The sequence below is a fragment of the Acanthopagrus latus genome, chromosome 12 (assembly GCF_904848185.1).
Source record: "Acanthopagrus latus isolate v.2019 chromosome 12, fAcaLat1.1, whole genome shotgun sequence".
NCBI classification, from domain to species: Eukaryota; Metazoa; Chordata; class Actinopteri; order Spariformes; family Sparidae; genus Acanthopagrus; species Acanthopagrus latus.
Genome location: NC_051050.1, coordinates 5953284 through 5966328, shown reverse-complemented (window position 1 = coordinate 5966328; position 13045 = coordinate 5953284). Strand labels below are relative to the sequence as shown.

The window sequence follows — 13045 nt, the reverse complement described above, 5'->3', positions numbered from 1 at the left end:
AATTGTGAATAACATGTATTTGTCTGTTGTGTCTGCCTATCTTTTGGTTTTAGCCTGGCTGGCTGTGCTCTGTTGTAGGTGATTCACATTCTGAATGCCAGCTAATGGATGGGCAACAGCAGGGTGCACTTGGAACAGCAGAAGAGAAGGCAGCCAGCCAGCAGCATGGGAAGGGTCAGTTGAATCCTGTTAAAGACCAATGCAATGCAGTGTCTGTCTACCATGTCAGTCCAAACTGAAAATGTGAAGAGCTGGATGGATGGAAATGACATTTTATACAGACATGTGTGGTCTCCAGAGGATAATGAGAGAGAATCCTGCTGACCGGTGATCGCCTGATTGTCCTCAAGTGCCACCATGAAAATTGAATCCATTAATCTTTGTGATTTATTTCAAATCAATTTGCTGCACATTGTTTTCCTCAGTAAGAAAAACTTTGATGATCTTATGACTTTTCATCTAGCACCACAATTTAAAACACTAATGACAAAACACACAGAGTCATCACATGTCAGTTATGTATTTATTTTGATTCAGCTGACACTATTCTTTGAATGAGCTGATGGAGGGATCACACAAGACAGATGTCCAGCATGTCATTTCTTATTTCTAAAAATGTTACTTTGTACAAATAAAGTAATAATGATCTGTCTCAGCCAGCTAAGCCAATCATATGGAATTATGATATGACAAATCTAAATACAGAAAGAAAACTGACTATCAAACACCAGGCCAGAATATCAAACCCATGGCAAAGATGCTTAAAACTTAATCCAATTTGTCTGGTTGAGATTAGATTAAATACATTTCTTCCCTGTTACATAGCTGTAGCACTGCTCTGCCTCATGAACGACTTGCAGGGCCTAAGATAAAAATTTGGTACAAAGCATGATAATGAAGTTTGGGTGTTTTCCAGCTGCAGAGTTGCTGTTTTGGCTGAGCTCATAGGCTCCGCACTCACCACAAACTCCCTGAGATCTCATTCAAATGAACTCCTACTCCATGCAGATTGTACAGCACACTACTCATCAGTGATTGCTGACCGCCTCTGGGACACAAACACCAACTCCTGATTCTGCCGAGAAGCTACAAGGTTTGCTTCTTTTCTCTGGAGCCAAGCACTTATCAAATTGAATGAAGCAGAAATTCCGTTTGACAGCAATTACTCAATGTTAAGTGGATGGTAATAGGCACTTATTTTTCATCAGGGGGCCAAAGACACTCTGCAGGTCGTGGGTACTGCACTTTGTCTAAAGCCAAACTTAAGCAAAAGCCTTTACAGTACAGTAAAATAAATTAATCTGTGAGGAAACGGGGGGATCTGTAAACTTCAGTCTTTGGTTTACAAGAGAACAACAGAATCACTTTTTGAATTTAAATGTAACATTTCTATTGCTAGAACAGTAAATAATTAACCTGTTGGACAGTGTTTCTGAGTGTCTTGCCTCTCTTCCGCTCTGCTGTGTACCAACATTGTGCAACACTATCTTATCATTATCTTAGAAATGGAGTCTGCTAAAGTCAACACATGAACAGCACCCACCACATCACAGAGTCTTTGTGGCAACAAAAAGTCCAAAGTCAAAGCCAACAGTACTCCAAAACTTGTGAAATTTATGGTGATATTGGGGTTTTAGCTGGCTAATGCTAGCTCAAATTATCTTGCAGATACAGACACATTTCTAGATGCAGTAGTGAGCTGAGGGGATTATGTCAACTAATTCATTCAGACTCCTAGGACTGACCTGGGTGATAAATTGGCTTGTTTTGTGGTTTGCTAATTACTTTATCTGTTAATGCTACTTGCTAACCAAGGCCAGATGACTGCAACATAGCTCATTATTGCTAACGAATGATGATCATGATGATCGATAACTGTTCACGAGTTCAGCACTTTAAAGGATAAGGTTGGCATTTCTATCGCTGTAATATTGTCAACAAACTTCTTAGTCTCTTCTGAAAATGCAAACCAAACAAACAAAAACCTGCAGTAATTCATTAAAATAGTTGGTTACTGGTTTTTCTTTCTTTCTTTTTTTCATGTGCAAACCTTACTAAAACAGGAGTAAAAAGTGCATTTGTTGGGGACTATTTCCAACAGCAGATGAATGCCAATGTGTTCCTCTAGCAAGTATTTCCAGTAGGACGTTTTATGTGGGATAGAGTCCAAACAAACTACAGTCGAAATGTAATTAAGCAGCAGGTCACCCAGTTTAACTATGTCTGAGGGTCACTGATGTATTTTTAAAAGTGTTTGGACACAATGGGTCTCAATGGCACAGAGGAAGAAGACATAACAGGCTCTGGATGGACACACAATACTAATTAGTAAGACCAATTCAGTGTTGGTAATGGTTATTTCATGGATTGATCCTTTAACATTTCTACTCTTAACATTTCCTAAGCCTTGTTTTAATATTTAAACTATAAAACTGACTACCATGCTGCAGTAACAGCAGCTTCAGTGCCCACGTGTATATTAATGTATCATACCTGAGAAAAAAAACATACAATTATAAGAAACTGTGAAATTTATAAACAAAGAATTGTATTGCAGTTGACAACAGACGGCATCAAGTATGCTGAAAACAAAGAGTCTGTCCCCCTCTTTTGTTTTTGAGATTAAATAAAGGTTGGACTTTCAAATGAAACTTGATTAGCACCTGGAGAAAAGTGACTCATGAGTTCACTCACAGTATCAAAGTAGTGGAATCTCTGTGTGAGTTTACTGGCCTGGTCACATACAGCCTATGGGACAACAGTAGCAGTGTCTCCAACACAGAACACATTGTTAAGAAGTCATCGGAGACAGTCTGACCTTTTATATACAAAATGGGCAGACTATGATGGAGCCCCGAAATACAAAACAAAAATCAAACAGAAAATAACCCCACTGTATAATAAAGGATACAAAACATACATTTTTAAATTATTCAATACAAGATAAACGTCTCTGTAAACAAAATTGACTTCTCTGTGAAAAAAAAGCCTGGGGACGTTTGTGTCCTCTCGAATTCATGAAAATGGAGTCACTTAATTTGAGAGATAAAATCCGCCAAAACAAGAAGAAAAGGACGCGACATCTTCGGAAGCTGCAAGAGCTGTTCCAGCTGCCTCATTAGGGTCCATGATATTAACAAAGGTTTTTGTCCTGGAGTCTTCTGAGATGACACAGCTTCCAGGTCTCCTCTAACTGAAACACACAGGTCCAACACTGAAGCCAAACTGGTGTGTGAAGTTTTCACCTCCCATCACTGCGATGTCTCTCAGAGGAAGCAGCTGGAGGTCCTCAAACTCAAACACAGACTCCCGAGGTCCAGGAATGGTCTCCTCTCCAGGCTTAAACATAGTTAACAGAATACACATTTTGGACATTTAATTGTCACGAATAATCACTTTTATCACTATTTAAATAATTCACTATTATGTGATAGTAATAGTTCAGCTGATTCTGTTTTATGTTTTGATGGTTAATGTGTATATCGTTCCTTTCTCCTTTTTCTGTGATGCCAGATATCTTCTATGATACATCCAAAACAAAGGAAGTTTGGAAAACTTTTTACATACCACACAATCTTTAAGTGCTCCGAGGTAACTTTGCTTCCTTGAGTCAGTGAGGAATTTGACATCTCTGTCTGTCTGGCCCAGTACGTGTCCTGGATGGCAGGAGTAAGTCATCTTCTGGATGGCGGTGCTACTGTGCAACCTCAGAAAACGCATTTGCACCACATTAGCACCTGGATAGTAAAACTGATGAGAAACGAACAGAACATAATGCATTAGTATTGTCAACTGGTGAAGCTTTGAGCCTCTTTTAGCTTGTTGTTTTGGTATTGTGACACATTTACAGCCTTATATGTTAGTGATATGTTAGAATCTGTGTTTTTCGGGTTGTTCTGGATTTCTACTGCCAATAACTTCAACCAATGCAATGATGGATATAGAAATCTGTAATTTGTGATAACATCTCAGTTAGAGTAAATGCTTTGTTTTGGTTGCTCCCCTCAGAGAAGTTGACTCACCTGAAACCCCTGCTCCAGCCTGCTGAGCCAGTGAAAAGATTGTTCTTCAGAAAATTCATCCATCCAGGCTTTTGTGGCCAACTGTAGGCAAAAAAACACACAGCACACATTTGTAAATCTAAATGCAAGTCCTGCTTTATTATAAGAGACTTGTGAAGGTCAGGGATGTTCTGACAGCAGCTGAAAAACATTGGATTAGCATGCAGCTCAAGGATGAACTGGAAATAAATTGGATACCTTAGACTGAGATGCATCCACTTCACATTACCACTTTATATAATCTATATATAATACAAAGAGACCACTTTATATTATTCTTTGGCTGAGCAAATGCATGTAGTATTGACTGTATTAGAGTGTAGAAGGTGAGAGATGAGAGGGGTTTGTTTCTATACAGGCTTCACTACAGAATAATGAGAGTAATACTGTTTTGTGATTGTTGTGTTGTTATTTGGATCAATGTTGTGTCTCAGCGAGCCACATACTGCCCTGCTCTGCAACATAAAGGCATTTTATCCAAATGCCTTAATCTAAGGGGTGTAAAGATTCACTGATTTGAATTGGTAACCGTTCCGAACGTTAAAGATGTGACTACATCGATGCACTGTATCGATATAAATTTACCAATAACTGGTTGATGGCTTGATTCTAAAATCATCTATCAGTTGACAGAAGCCTTGCTGCTAATTCTGCAGAGCATCTCTGAACTCTTGTAAAAGGTTTAAGGTCAACACGAGATTCTCGAGAGAATAATGCTAGCATGTCCGAGGGAAAAAAACACAAGAACAAGAACATGTCTGACAACTCTGACACTGTTTAAAATGCACCAGCTAATGTGAAATCTAAAGTTTGGAAGAGATTTGGATTTTATACGAAGGAGGGACATTGGGACAAAAGTCTGGCCATATGTAAGGTCTGTAGAACAGCTATTAAGTACAGCGGTAGCACAACAAATCTGAAAACTCACCTAGCGAGATGGCATGGAGAAAATTATGTGGGCGACAAGGAGTCTGTGGATTCTCATGTTAGTAACGTTACAGCTCGCACAAGCATGCAAGACAACAACATGGCTATTTTAAGACTTTGCCCAGCCACAACTTGGCGACATCCAGGGTAATCACGGCATCTATAGCCTATTTTATTGTGAAGGACTTACAAATTTACAGCATGATTGAAAGTTATGACTTTCGAGACATGGTAACGTAAGCAACACCACTTTTATAGAATTGCTTATTTTAATTTAGAATGGAAAATGAATGTCTACATTAAACAAATGTCAAGAACTGTATCATATTGTATCGAATTGCACCAAATCATTGTGTATTTAAAATGAATTGTCCCTGAATCGTATCGTAGCCCATGTATCTGAATGTGTATTGAATCGTTTTATGAGGGAGAGATACACCTCTACTTAATTTGTTGAATCCCTCTCTTAAAGCTCTCTCTTTAAATGTGTGATATTCTTTTAATCATTACTTTTGAGTAGAGCTCAACAGATACCTGACTTTGGGGGCCAGTGCCAACATAAAATTCTCAATGTATTTTTAAAGGATAAAGTGAACAGCAAAGGTGAAGATTTTGATCTCTTTGTTTTCGTGAACTATATCTGCTGAACATTATACCTTTATTCTACTGTATTACAGCATTACTTGGCTTATTACAAAGGATGGTCTCGTGGGATCAGTATCTCTCTTACCAGAGAGTCTACCAAAAAAAGTGCCATTATATTAGAACAAGACTATGTGACTGATTATACACAGTCATAAGATAATAACTAAAGGCTTAATTAGGTACATTAGCCACCAAAAGCAACCACTCATATCAGACGAAGACAGCCTGTAGCAGCAAAGCCTATGAAGCTAAAAGTTTTAAGAGAAAGTATGCGTTACTCTTTTTTAATTTTCTTACACTACCCATCTCAAAGAGCCCACTTAGGGTCAAGGCAATCACGGAACTGAATCACATTATAAATAGAAAAAGAGCGGGAAAATAGTGCTACACTTTATTAGTCTGGAATTATTGTTAAACTTGTATGGCAGATATCTGGCTGATATTTAGTTTGAAATTGCTGTTAGATATTTCTTATGACCCATTTGCCCATGACTCACTTGGAGGTAACTGTTAAGGAATGTCTTTTTTCTGATTTGGTAAATAGTAAACAGACTTGCATTTATATTTTATATAGCACTTTACTGACCACGCAGTTTGCTGACCACTCACACAGCTTTACAGAGGCTGCCATGCAAGGTGCTGATCTGCTCATCAGGAGCAGTATAAAGTTCAGTGTCTCACCTAAGGATACTTTCACATGCAACTGGTTGATCTGGGGATCAAACCACCAATAAGTGGACCAATTGCTGACCCGCAGCCTCACTGGTGATCTGCAATCACCATCACTGACACTGTGTTTTATCTAATCTAGGAAAGTTAGCAGCAAAGCAATGAAGTCAATGAATTAGCCTTTAAGGTGACTGTTTTCAGTTGAAGCTCGGGTCATCACAGTTTCAGTCATCACTACAAAAGTGTGAGCTGACTTGACAATTCATCAAAAGTAAGATTCAGGTCATACCACTACATGAGTTAGTGGGCACTCTAATGAACCTGAGTTGCAATTTCCGCTGGCCTTTCCCTAGTGATGTCTTTATACCTGAGAGTCTTGAGGATGAAGGCAGGTCTGTTTTGATGTGGAAGAGAAGCTGCAGTAGGCCAGCAGAGCATCACCTGGGCTGCCCTGGTTGGGGTCAATGTAATACATTCCTGCAGAGAAAGGTTAGTCAGAGCTCAATGAGATCTGCAGGGATGAAAGTGTTGAGCTCCACCCTTACAGACAAACCTGGGAAATACTAGAAATACCAGCACTTGAAACCCACTTAAAAATATATTCTATGTTTTTATTCTATTTTTTTTTTTTTGTTAAATACAGATAGAATGGACACATGGTACTAGCTTTTAGAGACTGTGAGTAAGTGACAAGAAAACCTCTATATCAAAAGCATTTCACAGAAAAAAAATGTTGTAGTGAAATGAAAGCTCAGTTGCAGGCATAGGAAAATCAAGGCCACACTGTCAGTGGGTGATAAATACCTAAACATAAAACTACCGTATTTTCACGACCATAGGGCGCACCGGGTTATAGGGCGCGGTTTCAGTTACGGGTGCTTTTTCTGTATTTAACAAATACATAAGGCGCACTGGACCATAGGGCGCGGGCATGGTAAAACACACCGGTAAAACATGCATGCTAGTGTGTGTATTTAAAAAGGCAGCTGGAGCAAAACTGAGTATGGTTGTGCTTTATTGAAATACTGGCCCGGATGGAAAGATGGCACCGTTTCATGAAGCGAAAGCACCAAGACGGACCTCCTTGAAAATGTTCAATTTTCATTTCTTCCGCTAGCGTTACTGCCCTTAGTCGTATGGTGACTGTAGAGACGCTTCTTCCAGCTGACCGGCAATCCATTGCTCGAGTCGGTCTTCCAACTCGGGCCATCTCGCCTTGTGTCCGCGGAAACTCAGCTGCGTCTTCTTGACCTGTCGCAGCTCGTTTTCCATCTTCCTCCACTTGCGAACCATGGATTCATTGATATTGTATTCCCTCGCGGCTGCTCGATTCCCATGTTCCACCGCGTAACTGACAGCTTTCAGTTTAAACTGTGCTTCATAAGCGTGTCTCTTTGCCATTATCGGGGTTGCCAAAACAATGACGCACATACCGGCACAACGTTCTCATCTAGTCCTCTGTTACGTCCGCCTTACAACAACAACAATAACGTTCACACTTCACCCTTCAACATTCTCATGTAATCCGCCTTACAAAAAAACAACACATTAGGCGCACTGCACTATAGGGCGCGCCGCACATTTTGGAGAAAATTTGAGACGTTTAGGTGCGCCTTATGGTCGTGAAAATACGGTACATCAATATCGATAGAAAATAGAGGACGCTAGACTTCATAAACTGACCTCCTAGTACCAGCTGATATTGGCAGACTTAAAAGAAAAAAAAACATATTTAAGGGTTTTTATTGGTAAACTTACAAATTTGCCAAATAAATTGATTAAGTTGGAGTGTAGAAAAGCTCATATGGACGATGATGCACACATGCAACAGAGGACAGTGTTAAGAGCTCCGTGGTTCCCAGAATTATTCATTGTGTTTTTTTACTGCCATTTCATTGTTTCTGATACTGACCACTGCTGTATTCAGGGTGACAGAGCCAAAGCTCCAGACAGGTGGTGGCAGGATGCTCCTTGCTGCCGTCTGGAGGATCCACCAGCAGCTGAAGGTCCTGCTGCAGAGAATCTATCAGAGTCTGCATCAGATGATAGTTGGGCTTGTCGGACACATACATCAGGTCCTGGACACGGAAAGACAATAGAAGAAAACATTAACAAAGTTAAACAAAGTTACTTTAAGATAATTCAATACTTAAAGGAAAGCTGTGTGTGCGCTTCATTCCATGCCTGTTTAAAAGACATATTTTGAAATGATCTTGTGATAACTGCTTTTGTGATTGCAATTGTGTTCAACAAAATACTTTGCGTGGACAATGAATACATGAATAACTTGCCTTAAGTTGAGTCAACGTCATGTTCAGTGACTTTCCTGGGGGTCCAGGAGCCCCAGGTGGACCCTAAAACAGGAAAAAGATGCACAAATTGGGTATACACTACCAATATCATTATTAGCTCGAGATTTTGTAAAACTGTCTCACTGAGTGATAGAATTTTGTAGTAAAAGAAAGTGTGTGACTGGACAAAAAACACAGTACACACTGCCAAATAAACAAATCTTAAATTCATAGAACAACTGAATGATGAGACAATGAGATAAAATGTCATCCTTCATGTTTTCTGTGTCTTTTGTGTGATGGTTCATGTATTTGTGTCTTATGTCTCTTGTCTTATGTTTTGATTTCTTGGTCCTTTTTATGTCTCCTCAGTGTTCTCCTCCATGCCTTTTCCATTATGTTCTCTCCTATGTATTTTCCCATTCATCCTTTCTTGTCTGTCTCCCCCTGTCTGTCAGTATTGTTTCCTTCTGCCTTCTCCTCTATGTCTTCCCCTCATTAACTCACCTGTCCTCCTCCCTCCTGTCACCTCACCTGTTTATTGTCTGTGTATTTAGCTTCTGCTGTCCCTCTTCTCTTTGTCGGTTCATTGTTCCTGTTTGCTTCTGTTTCGTCTGATGCTCCTCCCGAGTTCCTTGTTTCCCCAGTCTCACTGTGGCATTTTTGGATTTTGATTTCTGGTTTTTCCTATGTTGGATTTGAACTTTGAATTTCTGTTTGCACCTTGCTCTACTGTTTCATTTTGCTACTTTGTTTTTGGTTCCTGGATTCATTTCCTTTTTAACGCTCCTTGGTTTTTGTTGGATTTCAGCTTTTGATTTATTAAAGCTTGATTTTTGTTCCCTCTGATCCTGCCTCCTGTCTTATCTGTGTTTGTGTCAACCTTTTGGTTTTTCCCCTTTAAACCCCTCGTGATATAAAGCTTTTTTATATCTTACACAGTTTACATTTTTTTTCAAATCTAGTAACGTGGTGTCTAACCGGTAGAACAATAAGTCAAGAGACAGCAGATGACCTCTAAAATATGGGCCCATTTTCCATTATTGTTAAGAGAATGTAAGCTCAAAGCCAGTAAATGTATAAACTAAGCAGAGTGTCCGGCCAATTTTAAGTATGCACACTATGCTAGTCTCATATTTTGCTACAAACATCTTTGTATGAATCTATTTTGGATGTACGGTATCAAATGTATCATAATGGTCCAGTTTGTAGTATTTAGGAGCCATATATCTGTCTGGTTGCAGATTGCAGACAGCTGAACACCCTTTGCCTCACCCTCCCCTATGGTAGCTCCTGTAAAGCCAGTGTCTGACCTGGGTTATGTAAAAACATAGTGGACTGTGACAGAGGACCTCTAGAGATATAAAAGGCTCATTCTATGGTAAATGAAGGTAAAACACAAATGAAGGGCAATATAATTAATATTCTATTCCATCTCTGCCCCTGAAACTCCAACACACTTGACCTTTAAATGCTTTATATTAATACCATAAGCAGATTATTTAACCACTCTATCTTTAATCCAGAGTTTGTTTCATCCTCTGTTCGTCAATTCTGTTAAATACTTACTGGGAGCCCTCTTCTTCCAGGCAGACCAGGCAAACCTTGGTAGCCTTTCAAACCCTACAGGGAGAAGAAAATGTGATGGGTACAACACACAATTTCATTTTTTCTGCACAGCAATACCACAACTCTCAAGTGTGACAGCTTCATGATTATATGTGCCATCAACATAAACCAGAGCTATACTGACAAAAGAATCCTCCGGGGCGTTCACTTGAGATAACAGTGAGTAAGAGGTGAGTTTGATCTGTCGGGACAAGAGAGCTTGAGTTGATGATATCATACCTTTAATCCAAACAAACCCTGTATCAGACGAGAGAACAGGAGAAGGAAAGAGCATTAGTATGATTCTCCAGTGTGAAGTGGATTTATCAACAAAGAGCTTCAGAGTGCTTTTATCTGCTGCATTAAGGACCCATCAGCCACAGCTTTGCAGATTTTCTAACCTAAGTCAATGGATTTTCTTCCCTTAAGACACAGTGGGTTGAACACAATCATTGTCTATTGCTGAACTGTGAATGATTCAACAGGCTGGCAGCTGAAGAAGAGATTAACTGGCTGACAGATAATAGTCCCCACTTTACAGGAATGACTGGAGTTATTATAAAACAATAACATTTCCATCACACATTCTCCTCGAGGTGTCTCCATTTTTCAGACACAATCTGGAAGAAAGTATCTGAGTGACTGATGAACTTTCTTGGATTGAAAATAGAAAATAACCTGGACAAAAATGTAGAAACTACATAGCCTGAATAAACTTTGCATATCAAAAGAGAATTTCAAACCCAGTTAGTGTTCTTCCAAAAGTAAGCAACAACATTAACAACATAAAGCTAAACTGAAAAACAAATACCAGTCATAAACCCTAGTTAAAGATGGATATAACAGCTAGTAGTAGTAGTACGCTAAACAACATCTGTTAAATAAGCTACTATATTTGAACATGGAACTTACAGGCAATCCTGGCATTCCCGGTGTACCCCTCGGACCTGGTGGACCAATATTCCCCTAACAAAGGGAGTCATACACATTTGTCACAGTTGGACATCATAAAAACATATTCATATGTACTAAAAATTCAAGAATGAAAATAAGAAGACAAACTAAGATCTTAATTTTGTGTACCTGCTCTCCTTTTAGGCCAAGTGGACCTGGCAACCCAACAGGACCACGGATACCCTGAAAACAAAAGGAAAGACTTAAAGTAATGTTTCCAGTCAGTCACTCTAAAAAAAACACAATAAATATATATAGGACCCATATAAATCCCACTGACAAAAGCTTGAATTATGGTAAAATGCTTTCCCTCAGTTTTAGGAAATCAACAAATAAAATAACAGGTCCTGATTAATGCAGAAAGACATCCCTCTATGAAGACATCATCTTTTCACAAGAAATTCAAATTCATGAGAACCTCATTTAGAGTTACATTAAACACAAACTAACAAAATTAGAATATTTGCCTCGACCTGGATGGAAAATAAAAAGGACTACCTCAGCAAGCACTCCTCTGTCAGAGAAACTCGCATTTTAAAATATGGCTGTCCATATCCTCAACTGGCGCCTTTCAAAACTATTATCCAAATCGTCTTTTGAAACCAATCTCTGTGAGAGAAGGCATTTTGGTGGTGGTGCACAAAGTTATTTCCTCTGGTCTTTGCCTGTCATTAATTTAGAAGCTTCAAAAGCCTTTGGTTTAACAGCTGAACATGTACCCACTTTGTGTTGAGCACAGAAGTGAAGAACTTCATGGCTTAGCAGTCAAATTTGAAACGCAAGGATGACCACTGAAATGCTATGTATGTCTCTTCTGAAACGGTTGAGGAAGAGGAAATGCAAGGTCATGACTAAAAAAAAACAAACAAATCTTTAAAATTAAACTCAATAGAGTGCCGGGAAAAAAAAGAATTTAGAGGGAAATCTCAATAAAGAGTGATACTTAGAAGTCCGATTTGAGAAATGTCCAGATGTCTTAAGGACAATAATTTACTTTGCAGATTTTATTATTCATTTGCACAATTTCAAATAGTTAGATGTCTTAAAAAAATGGGACACTCATTTTTCAACTTTTAAAATATATACAATAGGAAAAAGTCCTTGACATTGCCAGGATTAGAGAATTACAATCTATAAGCAGCCTTTATCAAACTTCACTGTCTTATCACAGTTCACCACTGCTGTCTACAGATGATGACTCAAATGGAGATTTATACACTGTTTGTGGAGAGCAGAAAAGATGATAGATGCTGTGGCTGACAAATCCACTCCTGAGTTTTAGCTGTACACCAAATTCTGGTACTGTAACATCACTGCATAAAAGCATGCCTTTCTTGGCAACATCATAATTTAATAACATCTCAATCAGTTTAATAATACCAATGATTCTACAGTATGTATGTAAGCAGCTTAAAGGCTGATATAAGGATTGAAATATGCTTAATATCTCATAGTTGTTATCGCTGTTTGTGTAGGTGACAGATAACATAAGCACACAGTATGTAGCTAGCTGTTATACTGAAGCTTTAATTGACAAAAAGAAGAATCTGATAGGGCCTTTCTTTAAGAACTGACTGATAAACAATATATTTAGTAATATTCTTAACTTCTTTACTGTGAACATTGGTTCAGTAATGGCACACTGACAGCTCTTACCTTCATGCCATCAGCTCCAGGTGGTCCAGCCAGTCCCATGTCCCCTTTCACACCCTGAGGTCATAAACAATGTGAACAAAGAGCCTAAGCACAACAGGACATTATAAACAGTATCTTTCATTTCTCATTCAACCCAACCTCATTGGTCCCTATTAGTGAGGCGCATGTATACGTCAAGTTAGTTGTGTGCATATCACAAAGGTGGGGAGGACAAACATGTAACAACATGTATAT

General features: G+C 38.9%; 1 protein-coding gene across 7 annotated transcripts in view; it reads right to left on the bottom strand.

The window, feature by feature from the left end:
* Positions 1 to 504: 504 nt before the first annotated feature.
* Positions 505 to 13045, bottom strand: part of si:ch211-196i2.1 (collagen alpha-1(I) chain) — a 104512-nt gene continuing 91971 nt past the window's right edge. For all 7 annotated transcript variants that reach the window (XM_037116558.1, XM_037116559.1, XM_037116562.1 and 4 more), the window contains 11 exons: positions 12812 to 12865; positions 11285 to 11338; positions 11114 to 11167; positions 10442 to 10459; positions 10163 to 10216; positions 8594 to 8656; positions 8215 to 8380; positions 6670 to 6779; positions 4023 to 4103; positions 3568 to 3750; positions 505 to 3339 (listed from right to left, as the gene is read on the bottom strand). In XM_037116558.1, coding sequence (XP_036972453.1) covers positions 3190 to 3339; positions 3568 to 3750; positions 4023 to 4103; positions 6670 to 6779; positions 8215 to 8380; positions 8594 to 8656; positions 10163 to 10216; positions 10442 to 10459; positions 11114 to 11167; positions 11285 to 11338; positions 12812 to 12865 — 987 coding nt within the window. In that variant the 3' untranslated portion in view covers positions 505 to 3189. The remainder of the gene's footprint in view (positions 3340 to 3567; positions 3751 to 4022; positions 4104 to 6669; positions 6780 to 8214; positions 8381 to 8593; positions 8657 to 10162; positions 10217 to 10441; positions 10460 to 11113; positions 11168 to 11284; positions 11339 to 12811; positions 12866 to 13045) is intronic.